At 39.1% G+C, this 13,010-nt stretch overlaps 1 protein-coding gene across 1 annotated transcript in view; it reads right to left on the reverse strand.

Annotated features, from left to right (window-relative positions):
• Nucleotides 1-12,486, reverse strand: part of DAZL (deleted in azoospermia like) — a 28,864-nt gene extending 16,378 nt beyond the window's left edge. Inside the window, exons 1-2 of the mRNA XM_040636599.1 lie at nucleotides 12,289-12,486; nucleotides 8,755-8,807 (exon numbers count right to left, since the gene is read on the reverse strand). Of these exons, the coding sequence (XP_040492533.1) occupies nucleotides 8,755-8,807; nucleotides 12,289-12,486 (251 nt within the window). The remainder of the gene's footprint in view (nucleotides 1-8,754; nucleotides 8,808-12,288) is intronic.
• Between the last annotated feature and the right edge of the window lie 524 nt (nucleotides 12,487-13,010).

Genomic DNA, 13,010 nt, shown 5'->3' on the forward strand with positions numbered 1-13,010 from the left:
GGGGGGGGGGGGTTTGGGGGGACGTCGGCTCCCCGATCGGGGGGTGTACAGGGGATGCGCGCGGGCCGGCACTGCGCAGCCGGGGAAGTACCGCCCTGAAACAGACTGACAGACACCCCCCCGACACAGGTGTCACCCGGAAAATGCCTTTGAGGTACACTTGAAATGAGTATGCATCTTTAAATATGTTAAAAATTTTTTAAAAATTTAATGCTTCTAGGTTCTAGTTTCAAAATGGCGCCCTGAACGCGTAGGATTAGCCCGATCACGATTACCCTATCATCGCCCCCAAATCGATTAAAAGCCTACAAAAATAGAAAATAGAATTAAGTCTATAAACAATAAAGAAGGAGACCCCTAAAGTCCGCAAACTTGGGCGCTTTTCTGTCAAGTTTGACGTAGATGGAGTTGGATGGAAGAAACACCAGATAGGGCAGGCCAAGTTGGTCAGTGTTCACTAGTTCCAAGAAATGTGTTGATGGTATTGACTGACTAGAGCCAAGTACTGCTGATACAGAATTGAAGAAAACAGGCAAACATTTCTTTCCTCAGGGAGTTTAAATTGTAAGGGCAAGAGTTTATTTTCTAGGCCTTACAGGAAGAAACTAGGCCTGCTTAGAGAATTCTAGAACATTCTCAAGGTCTGAGAAACAAGGCCTAGAGCAAGGGTGAGCTGTAGGGCAGTTGGTGGAGCAAATCACACATGTTTGGGAACCACTCCAGCTTTCTTTACTCATGGGATAACCATCTAGGACTTTAATCCTCAAATTTCACTTTTGTGCTGATGAAAAGCATTGAAATGTTACTTTGTGAGCTGGAATAGTAGTGGACTTTTGTAACCTGAAAACTTTCCCACTACCAACACCTAGCATTGCTGGATAAAATAATAACTAACCTTATTTTTAATATTCAGCCAAACCTACAAGAAATGAAGGGAAATTTCAAGATGCCAGAAATTAAACTGAAAACCAGAGTAGTTACTAAACTGATTCTTCTCTAGCCCTAAGTATGGGGGCTGGAGTGTAAGATGACCAATCAACTAGTTTGCCCTGAATTTTCCTGGTTTTAGCGCTGAAAAAAAAAACCCAAACCTTAGAGAACCAGGTCCCAGGATAGTTGGCAATCCTAAGTGTGGGCAAGATGTTGTTAGTCTCTACCTGAGGCCCGTAAGTATATGGGCAGGAGATAAGGGTTTGAAGTACCTCAAGGTGGGAGCTGGAACCGAGTACACTACAGAAAGCCATTGTCCCTGAAAGACATCATCCTCAGGAAAAGGGTAGATTAGGGAAAATATAAAACACCCAGTAGATAACCAGATGAGGAAGCTTGTCCCATTTCTGGATGAAAAGAAAAAAATTATTTAACTCTGATGAAATTTTGAAATCCTATTGCCTGCATTTCATAAGAGTTTGAAGTTTAACTTTTAGCACTTACATGTTGTTAGAATCTCAAAACCTAAAAATTGATTCCCCAACCCCCTCCTCCTCCCCAAAAAGATCTCAGACAAGGGATCTGAAATGCCTTGCAGAAACAAATATAAAACCAGCCTGGAGGGATGTTTCCATAAAAGGTTCAACGGGGATGCTCATAAGAAAGGACCCTTTGAGATTCACTCACAATGAAAAATATTAAAACACTATTTACTTAGAGCAATACACTCTATGTATATTTTAAGGTGATTCTACTATTTTAACATGTAAACTTAAAGTCTAAAACTAATAAATGTCTTTACTCGCTTCTAATAATTCAAAGCTCTTAGGATGTTTTAACTCTCCACAACCCCTCCAAATTTATAAAGTATTGTTATTATTCATTACTTTAGTTCTATCCTCTTTTCCTTCTATAAATTAGACATCATGGTTTTTAGACTCACCAACATTTATAAAAATATTTTGCTTACCATTTCTTTGCATATCTCAGATCTGTCTGGATTCTTTTCATTATGCCTAAAATAAATTCTATAGAATTTCCTTTAATGAGAGTGTGATGTGGTTAAGTGCCCAGATTTTTCCCCACCTGAAATACTTTTATTTTGCTCTTGATCATTGAAGATAATTCTACTGGATATGTAATTCTAGGTTTATAATTGTCTTTTTTTCTCAGAGTATTGAACATATTATTCTATTATCTTCTAGTTTCTGTTGCTACCAAGAAATCTGTTGATATAATTCTGGTTAAGATCTATTTTGCTTTGGTGTTCTAAAAAGTTCACAATGATGTCATTAGGACAGTTTGAAAATTTTCTTCCACTTAGGAGTTTTTTGGCTTTGTGGGTTTGTGGATGAACTTTCAACAATTTTACCTGGGGGCATCTGGGTGGCTGAGTCAGTTAAGCATCTGCCTTTGACTCAGGTCATGATCCCAAGGTCCTGGGATCCAGCCTCATGTGAGGCTCCCTCCTTGGCGGGGAAACTTGCTTCTCCCTCTCCCTGCCTGCTCCCTGCTTGTGTGCTCTCTCTCTCTCTCTCTCAAATAAATAAAATAAATAATCTTAAAAAAATGTTTCACCCATTTTCTTGTCAAAGATTAACTGGTTAAAGAATTTAACCTATTTTCAATTCTTATAGTTTTCAATTCTTAGTTATTTTTGTCTAGATAATGACTTTTTCAAATGTTGGTGATATTTCCTTGAAACCTTATGAAATCTTCACTTAATAGAAAAAAAACCTGTTATTTAAGATCAGCAGCCATTATTGAAATCAGTAGCCATTTTAATGTATTAAGATTGGTAGAATAATTCATATAAATTCAGAAATAAATCTCTGTATTCCTTCCTTATCCTCCAAAGACTAGAAGGAAAGGGAGAGGAAAAAAGGCCGATATTGATTCCTCTACTAGTTCTTTTGTGTTCCTAAAGCCTGGGATTTTTAATAGAAAGCTTATAATTAGTATAAGCCCTCTCAAGCTTCATTCATTTACAAACCATTTTCAAGATTTTCGTTGTATCTGCTCTGAATCTCTATATTATTTACCCTAATTTTAAAAAATGACTCATTGTCCTAAGCAGTAGTATTTATGAAATCAAAATTCATTGTGTTACTTTTTTTTAGCAATTCATATCAAAATTAATAAATATTAAAGTTTGAAAACACTATTTGTCCATGGATCACTTCAGATCACACTCTTCCAGACAAACAGGTTACATACTTTTGGAAAGGGCTGAGCTAGGAGAACTCTTTTAATCTTTGGGTATGCAAAATTAGGTCCAAGGAACTAAAGGGTAGAGTGTCAAATTGTTCTGCCTAATAAGCGACAGTAATTAAATTTAAAGGGGAAACCAAGCAAGGCTGGAAAAGTAGAAATCTGGGAATTTGGAGAAAAGAGATAACCTTGAAAAGTGACAAGAAGTTGAAGCCTGAAGTGAAAGAAGCAATATGAGTACATTGTAATCATCTGAAGGCTTTTAAAAGTTTATATTCCCAGACCTTACCCCAGATCAATTAAATCAACTGAGGATGAGACCGAGACACCAATATTTTTTTTTAAAAGTGTTTCTCAAGTTACTCCAATATGCAACTAAATTTGAAAATCTTTGCTATAGAGCTTTGCTACTCCAAGTGTGGTCCTCAGACCAGCAGCTTTGCATCACCTGGGTGCAGTGGGATCTCAGGCCCCACCTTAGATTTACTGAATCAGAAGCTGCATTTCAACAATATCTCCAGATGGTACACAAGCACATGAAAGTTCAGGAAGCACTGCCACAGAGAACATTAGCAATAAACAACTTGCATTGGTGGATTTGAGAATCCTTCACATTTGGGGGAGAGATTGCTTTCCCAGCCTCTCTTGCAGCTAGACCTGGGCATGTGACTTACACCACACCAATGAAATGCACCTGCTCTGAATTTTGAGTAGGGGACTAATGATGCCACAAAGCAGGGACTACAGAGAATACATTCTGGAGAAGGTGGCAGCAGCAGCAGCAGCCATGGCATCAGTTAGAGCTGCACTGTCTACTCTTGTCAATTGTGCAAGCTGGGATGTAATTCACTGCCCAGCAGGGACAGCTGGAGCTCCTTCACTGGACCAATTCCACAGCATGATTTTATGTGTCATTTCTGGAGACACAAACTTCCAACCTGGTTCTTCAGTCTGCTGCGAGATTCCTTTCCTGCTTAAATCAGCCAAAATTTCTGCGGCTATTGCTTGTAACAAAGAACCTTGACTGAAATCAGTAATGAATGAAGTCAGCCAAAGCTCTTTTAAGAAGAGGGTTAAGAGGTAAAAGATATACGAATCTTTGCCCTGTGACTCGGTAACAAAATGCCATTCTATTGTTTCTAACCTTTAGTAAGATTCTATTACGTACACAAAAGCTTTGTGCCAGTGGTGTTTTGTGAGGGATATAAAGGAAGGGGTCTCTTTTCCCTCTCTACAGCAACATGGTATAGCCAGGGAATGCATGCTGGGCAGTAGGGCAATCCACAGATGAAGTAATTCAGCAGGAACAGAAGCTTGGCACCAGAAGTGACCTGGAAAACATAAATCATAATCTCAGAATTCCCAGAGAGATAGGAAGAGACATCGTGCTATTCCCACTACATGTAGGCTGAATTTGAGCCAATTCCATTCAAATCTCAAGGTATGGTGCCTCAGCTTCTATTGGGCCTGTATTCACATGGCCCAGCATAGCAGCATACACCTCCAGTGCACTTGGGCATACTTGCACAGATGTCTGTCCACTGAGCAATGCTGCTTAAGCCCTGCTTTTCCCCCTTGAACCCTAGTACCTGCGTAATAGTTTATTCATGCAGCACCTAAACTCTTAGGCAGGTTGCCTGAATTTGGGGGTTGGTCTGAACCAAGCCGACCTAATCTTCACGATGGCTTCATAAGATCTGTCTAAATATATAACTGTGAAAAGTGATTGACTTGTTAAAAGTAACAACAATGACAGTAATTACTGATACTGATAGGGTGTTTTCTATGTACCAGGTACTATTCTGACCATTTTACTTCTATTAGTTCATCTAGTCTTTTATTTTTTAAGATTTTATTTATTTACTTGTCAGAGAGAGAGAGAGAGAGAGAGAGAGAGAAAGCACACAAGCAGGGGGAGCGGCAGGCAGAGGGAGAAGCAGACTCCCCACTGAGCAAGGAGCCTGATGTGGGACTGGATCCTAGGACCCTCAGATCATGACCTGAGCGGAAGGCAGACGCTTAACTGTCTGAGCCACCCAGGCACCCCAGTTCATCTAATCTTTATGACAATAATAGGTACTATTATTATTCAAATTTTATAGAGAAGGAAGAAGAGGCACAAAGAGGTTAGATAACTTGCCCCGGATCACATAGGTGGTAAATATCAGAGTGATGCTTTTAAAGCAGTTAGGCTTCTGGATATGATGACTTTTTTTTTTAATTTAATATTTTATTTATTTATTTGAGAGAGCACACGTGGGGAGAGGGGGAAGCAGACTCCCTGCCCAACAGGGAGCCTGACTCAGGGCTTAATCCTAGGACATGGAGATCATGACCTGAGCCAAAGGCAGATGCTTAACTGACTGAGCAACCCAGGCGCCCCCTGAATGTGAGTTCTTAACCATTATGCTATATTAGCAAACTACATGGTTTAAGAAAGCTAATATAGTGGGACAACGTTATGTATTAAATCCCTGGTTTCCATGAGAGTGGCCAAATAAAGAGGTAGGCTATGTGAGTCTTTTCCCATTAAAAAAACATTTTTTTTAGTAATTTCTGTTATATCTACATTGATATATCTACATTAATAAGGATCAGGATCAGAACTTCAGACGTACCATCAAAGTGAAGCAGAAACCCCAAAACAACACCTAAACCAGCCTACACCAGTGAATTGCTCCAACACAGTCAGCCCTTGAGGAGGCTGCCCACTTAACAAAAAAGAGATTTCCTTCTGAATTTTGCCTGTTAGAGAATCTCTTAGTCCTTTTCTCAAGTGTTGGAATCAAATCTGAAGTGTCTGACAACCTCATCTCCAGCCCTGGCCTATACCATTGGCTTCCTACTCACACATATATTCCTCCCAGTTACTTTGAAACTGATTTTCTGAGTCAGGAGGCATCACTGAGCAGACTTTTGTAAATCAGAAGCAGAAGCTATTTAACACTTGTGGAGGCACAGGGAGAAAAGCTGGTAGAACTTACCCATCTTCCTTTACTCACCCCTAGTCACTCTCAGCTCCATTTCCATAGTTTTATTCTTTCTATGTTTAAATGTTTTCCTTTCCTTATCCACTTTTGAGAATACATGTGGATGTTTCCCTTTCTTAAAAAACATACAAGCACTAAAGGTAAGGTTTAAGTCCCCTTTTGACCACCAAATTTGTATCCCAGATCGCTTCCCAGAGGTAACCACAGCTGTTAGTTTGTTATAAATTCTTTCAGACCTTTTTCTAGGCATTCCCTTTTGTGTACTTATGTAAAATATGTCGTGTTTGTACTTACAGAAAGTACTTGTACTAATAGAAAATAATAGTTCTTTTAGTATACTTGTAGAAAATGTATACTTACGCTATGTATTTGTACTTGGAGTACATATATATTTAGAATATATAATATTTCATTATATGTTTTTAACACGAACAGTATCATACTGTATGCATCTTATAACTTGATTTTTTCCTTTAACAACAGACTTCTAATATCTGTATAGATCTACCTAACTCCTTTTAACCCTGGCATAATTTTACATAATGTGGATATATCATAGTTATTTAGCCTTCTCTGATCAATGGACATTTAGGTTATTTTCATTTTTTCATTGTTATGAATAACATGCAACTAACCTTTCTAATTGGAGCCACATGAGTCTTTTTCTGCAGTGAACACCAAGAAGTATGACTTCTGGCTTATGGGATAAATATGCACATTTCGAATTTTAATGGATCGCATGAAACTGCCCTTTAAAGTGCTGTGCCAATATATATCAATTTACAGCTGTGACTAAGAGTCCCGTTTGTCTATTCACCTGCCAATATTGATATTATCACACTTTAACTGCCACCCTGATGGGCAAGAAATGGCATCTGTTTTCATTTTACTTTGCATTTCCCTGATTGCTTATGGAGTTGAGCCTCTTTCTACTGTTTGTTGACTGTTCAGGTTCTTCTGTGAATGGTCTGTTCATAGCCTTTAGCCATTTTTCTTCTGGGTTGTTTGTTCTTTTCTTATTGTTTTGTGGGAGTCTGGCTTCTTTCTTTTCCTCATTGGCCTCTCAGGCAAAGGGTGCAGTGGTATTGGTGTCTCCTTGAGGTTCTAGTCCAGTGTAATGAACTAGAGTTACATTCATTTCCAAGAATTTCTTTCCCCAAACTGACGAGACATAAGCCACAAACGAGAGAAAAGGAAATGTCTGGTGTAAACACCAGATGTTGACCCTTTCAGTGCCTTTGCGCTTCACCTCTTTCCTGGACATCCTCCTAAACAAACCAGATGAGAACTCTTATTTAAATTAGTCAGTCCCTTCTCTTCAAAGAACATTTTTTAGGATCTCAAGGAATTGCCAAAGAGAGGAAGAGCTGTTAGGGGTGCGATTTCTGCTGAGCTTTTCTATATATTGCCTTTTCGTTAGGCAATGTGACAGTCTCAAAGAAATCTGCTGAGGGCAACAATGTGCTGAGGTCCAACAACTTGTTAAAGTTCTGTTCTTGCCCCTGGTCCCCTCAGTTTAGAGTGAGAATATCTGTAGAGAAAAGAAATGAGACATTAGGTGAATAAATACAACATTCACAGGGCTAGCATATAGAGCTTAGCAGGTGAGGCTCTGAAAATTACTTCATTAACACACATAAATTAATCTTTGATCACCCTAAAGAGGAGAAGCTAAGATGTTTTCTTTTCCCCACCAAGAATTTTTCCTGTGTCCTATGTGGAATTGACTGAAAAAAAAAATCTGTCTATAGTTTCAGAACCACCATGGCTTCCCTTTTGGCAAATGGTTTGTTTTGTATAGCTGCAGTTAGCATTTCAGCCAGTCTGGGCAAGAAAAGGGAAGTGAGAGGACAGAAGCATAGAACATAACTTGAAAGAAAATCACAGAGGAAAGAAAGAAAAGACACATTAAAAGCAGAGAATACACATATACTTGAAAAAAAAAGAAAAGGAAAAAGAAAAATAGTTAAAGGAAACATTCTTTTGTCATTTCACATATCTGGTCAGTCATCAAGTTCTTTGTTTTCCTTTAAATTATCGCTTTCCTTCAGATCATAGCAGGTAACCTGGTTAAGAAAAAAAAAATCAGATCTCGTTCTCTTTGTTTTGTGCTTGGATGATTCCAATAGCTATATGACCAGAATCCATGCCAACTAAATCTCTATCAACTACTGTCAATATTTTGCTTTTTGCTCTGCTCACAAACCTTCCAGTATTCCCTTGTTCCAGCTTTATCATATTAAATTTAACCTTTTCAGCCTGGCTCTTAGAACCCTTTCATATATGACCTCACCCTACATAGCCCTAATCAGACTATCTCATCAACATTCCCTTCTAATTCTGCCTTCTGTATTCCTTCCATTTAGAATGCTCTTCCAGACTTGCTTTTCCTCTCTGAATTCTACCTATTCTTGAAGATCTAGTCAAGTTTCTCCTTCTCTGTGAAATTTTCTGTCTACTCCACCATTATCTTCTTCTCTTATGGCTATTTCAGCATCCAAAGTATGTAATGTGCAATTTTGGATGGCAACACCTGTGAAACTGGAAGAGTATAGCAAGTCCTTGGACTTGCATTCATTTTGCGTTGTCTCTATCACTTAATGACATTAGACAAGCTACTTACCTTTTCTGAAGCTCCATTTTCTTGTCCACGAAAGGAGGGTAATACTGTTTTACCTTAGAGGATCAGTGGAAGAACAGAACAGATGAAAGGATGTGTATGTGGTACTTAACACCATGCCTGGCTCATAAAAAACTATACCGGACATACCAATAATTTCCTTCCTGTCCTCATACCCTTTTCTGAAAGAATCTACTTCTATCACAGCCCCAGAAGAGATACCTAACTTTTTGTATATAGGTAACTGAATGCCTGATTAAAAGTGATTAAATAATACTTCTAAATGAACTCTAGGTGTTCACAGTTCCAGCATTAGTTCTGAGGCTCTGTGATATCAGGGCTCTGAATTAGCACCTCTGAAATTCTTTGATTTGTTCCATAATGCAAGACTTATCCTCAGAGTCAAGAATATGGAAGGAAAGAAGGGATTGTCTTCTAGCTCTCTTATTTGAGAGGAAAATCTTTTCTAATAGGCTTCTTTTTATATCTCATTGGACAGAACTGTGTGATGTAGCCACTTTCAGCTCAAAAGGAGTCTGGATAAATGCATAAAATGCATATCTGGCAAAAGGAAAATGCAATTATATGTATATATGTATACATACGTATATAACAACATATATTTTTAAGATTTTATTTATTTACTTGAGAGAGAGATTACACAAGCAGGGCAGAGGGAGAGGAAGAGGGAGAAGCAGACACCCCACTGAGCAGGGAGCTGGATATGGGGCTGGATCCCAGGACCTTGGGATCATGACCTGAGCCAAAGGCAGACGCTTAACTGACTGAGCCACCCAGGTGTCTCAGGGAAATGCATTTATAATAACTAACCTGGACTAGTGATGATTCATCCTCTGGGCTTGGGCATATTCTTGCCTGAAAGTAGAAGTCGGTTCTATTATCAAAGAGGAGGGGATGGCTATAATGTAGGTGTCAATCGTGTCTGCCCCTTGGGCAACTCAAGATGCTGCATGACCTTTTTTTTCTGGCCACAACTGATTGGGAATGAACAGTGAGCCAAACGGAATTAATCAGATTCTCTCCCATTATAATTTGAATTAAGAGCTCAAGAATTCAGTAATTCCTGATTCTAGTGCCTTGGTGCCTTAAATTTTACGGTATACCTTGTATCTTTCCAATGAAGTCTCCTTTTAGTGAATCTCTGTTTCCTGAAATCAGATGAATCCTGATTAAGCCACAGAATCATTTAAATGGTCTCAATAATCACAAAAATAACTATTTTAATAGTTACTAACCTGTTTTGTTTTTTAAATGATTTCACACGTCTCATCTTGCATATAACCCATAATTCTTTAAGGCAGAAATCAAGTGTGTACTTTATTTCCTGTAGTTCTTAAACTACTATTAACTACAAGGTATGATGAGTTCCCTGTTGAATGCTTTTTTGGTTGGTCGCTATTTTTTTTTTTTTTTTGGTCGCTATTCTTTTTAGTTAATATTTTTAACTGTTCCAGAAGTAGATAAAAAAGAAATATCGTGATGTATTATTTCTCAGATTAGTTAAATGCATATCCAGATTCCTGGTTTGATAAATTTAAGATTTTTTTAAAATATAGCAAATTGACAGGAGAATAAAGAGATGAACTTCAATATAAAAGCAGTAGTTGTGTTATCTATGAGAGGTAGTACTATGAATCTATCTTCATCATACTAATCTCTTTCAAATTTTCCATGCAGGACATGAATTACTTTCAGATCTGTAAAGAAATAAGTTAATTTCAAATGAAGCAATCAGGAAAAAAAATATTTGCTGTTTAGTACATGTTTCTTACTTTCCTTCTTTTGTCTAACAGTAGGCTACAAATAAACTTTACTGTTAGAGATACCAATTTTGGCCTTCATTATATAGGGTAAAATTTGGATTTTAATCTCCTTGTAACTTAGAATAATATTAATCTCAATAGGAAAGTTTTTTAACACAGTTTAAAACTCACAGGATACCAAATTACAGATTTCTCCTTAAAGAACTTTTAAAAATTCCCATTTTTTTCTTCTTTTCCTATTTAATTTAAAACATGATTTTAAAATGAACAAAAGACTGCTTGGCTATGTTTTTAGTCTAAAATCATTTGGGTTTTCTTACATCTCCGCTCATTGTTTAAAAGGAATGCTACTTTGTTAGCAGATCATTCACATGTTTAATGGGCATTTGTGCAAAGTCCGACAAGTAAAACCAAAATTCCTCCAGAATCCAGTATCACAAAAGCTTTTGTTTCAAGCCACAAATTAGACAAATCTGTTTTTTTCCTAACACTCTGAATATTTTATATCAAACAGCTCCAATTGAAGTAAATATCCATCTCTTTAAAAAACAAAATTAATATTATAATTCTTTTTGTTTGTAAAAAGAGCTAAATTCAACACATTCCAGATGTTGCAACTGGATCGCAGATGTATCCAAAATAACAATAAGGGAAATACATTTTTTGTTTTGATTCCAAGTAGACAATTGCCACTTAAGAATTCACGTTAAGGGGGCGCCTGGGTAGCGCAGTCGTTAAGCGTCTGCCTTCGGCTCAGGGCGTGATCCTGGCGTTCCGGGATCGAGTCCCACATCGGGCTCCTCGGCTGGGAGCCTGCTTCTTCCTCTCCCACTCCCCCTGCTGTGTTCCCTCTCTTGCTGGCTGTCTCTCTGTCAAATAAATAAATAAAATCTTTAAAAAAAAAAAAAAAAAAGAATTCACGTTAAGGCCACAAAAAATTGTACTCTTGTACCCAGTAAATAAACACTTTTGTTTTAGCAAAGTGCTTTAGGACATGATGTTATATAAGTACCACACCTTCCTATAAGAGGATTGGCAGCCTATACGCAGATTTCTCATCTTTAAAAATCCACGGTTGTTGATATTAGGGTTACCGGTGTCCAGTAGTCACCCTTGCCACATTCAGATGTGCAAAGAAAAAGGTAGCTTCCTTAAGTTTAACTTTCTTCAACAGGCCCCCATGGGGTCACAGGTTATGGTGGGTAGAGGAAGGTGTGAATGAGAGGGAGGCAAACTCTAATCTGGCCTGCCAATAGGTAAGTTTCTTTTCGTGTTAATGGACTGCTTTGGGTTGAATTCATTGGATTTGTGTGTCAGGATCAGACTAATGCTTCTCTCCAGTTTCAATTAAAAATGGCAGCTGGTAGATGGAAATTTTATAAGACCTCCATTTGGAAGGGAAGTGCCTCTGATCCATGCTGTGCCCTCCTGAGTGGTACCTGCAGTGTGGCCAGCCAGGTGTTTTCTACATTGGGGGTTTCCGGAGGCCACTCTCTCTGGGTTCTCAGGCAGGGTTGACTCCCTGGTTACCTAGCCCCATTTGAGTCCTCACTGGCCTGAGATACTGGGGCCCAAGACTGATGCAGTGGCTGGTCTGGGCAGCAGCCCCCAAACACAGCTCTGTGAGCCCCACGATAGTCCACACTACAAAGCACAGCAAGGGGAGAGGGGGCAGGCTGGCTCAGGGAGGGCTCAGGGCTGACCCACTCCTTCCCCCTACCCAGCCCAGTTCTGTCACCACTATGCTACATACCCACCAGTCCACCTGCGAGGCTGCTCCTTTCAAAACCCCTCCATTTTTGGCCTTGCCTCCCTTCATCTGACATATCCTGGTCCTCTGTGGCTTTGACCTGGAGTTGGAATGTGAGGACATACTGCTCTCATAGGTTATGCTCCCCTTTGCAAAAAGTGCTGCCTTTTCTTTTCTTTGTCTTGCCAACTTCCTCCTCATTTTTCCAGAGGCTCTGCCTCCCTTTCTTGGGGGTATGATGGAAATGGGAAAAAGCCAGATCACCCAAAAAGGGAACATAAAAATCTGGAAGGATTGTTTAAGTACTTCAACTGTGTATTAGGGTTAGGTTTGTTTGGAGTACTGCCTCAAAACAATAGTGGCATAAATAAGATTGAAGATGATATGTTCTCATACAAAATCTGGAAGTGGGCAGTCCAGGACAGATATGGCCCTTTGGGCATTTTATGGCCCAAGACAGAGGCTCCGATTCCAACCATCATGTCTGCATTCTCACCAGAAAAAAGGAGGAAAAGAAGAGCAACACGTAAATGTCAGCTGGGTTTTAAGGAAGCTTCCAGAAAGGGCACCTGGGTGGCACAGTCAGTTAAGCATCCAACTCTTGGTTTCGGCTCATGTTGTGATCTCAGGGTTGTGAGAACAAGCCCCACATCGGGCTGTGCTCAGTGAAAAGTCTGCTTAAGATACTCTCTCCCTTGGTCCCTGACCCTCCTCTAAAATAAATA

Source organism: Ursus maritimus, unplaced genomic scaffold (assembly GCF_017311325.1).
Source record: "Ursus maritimus isolate PB19 unplaced genomic scaffold, ASM1731132v1 scaffold_20, whole genome shotgun sequence".
Lineage (NCBI taxonomy): Eukaryota > Metazoa > Chordata > Mammalia > Carnivora > Ursidae > Ursus > Ursus maritimus.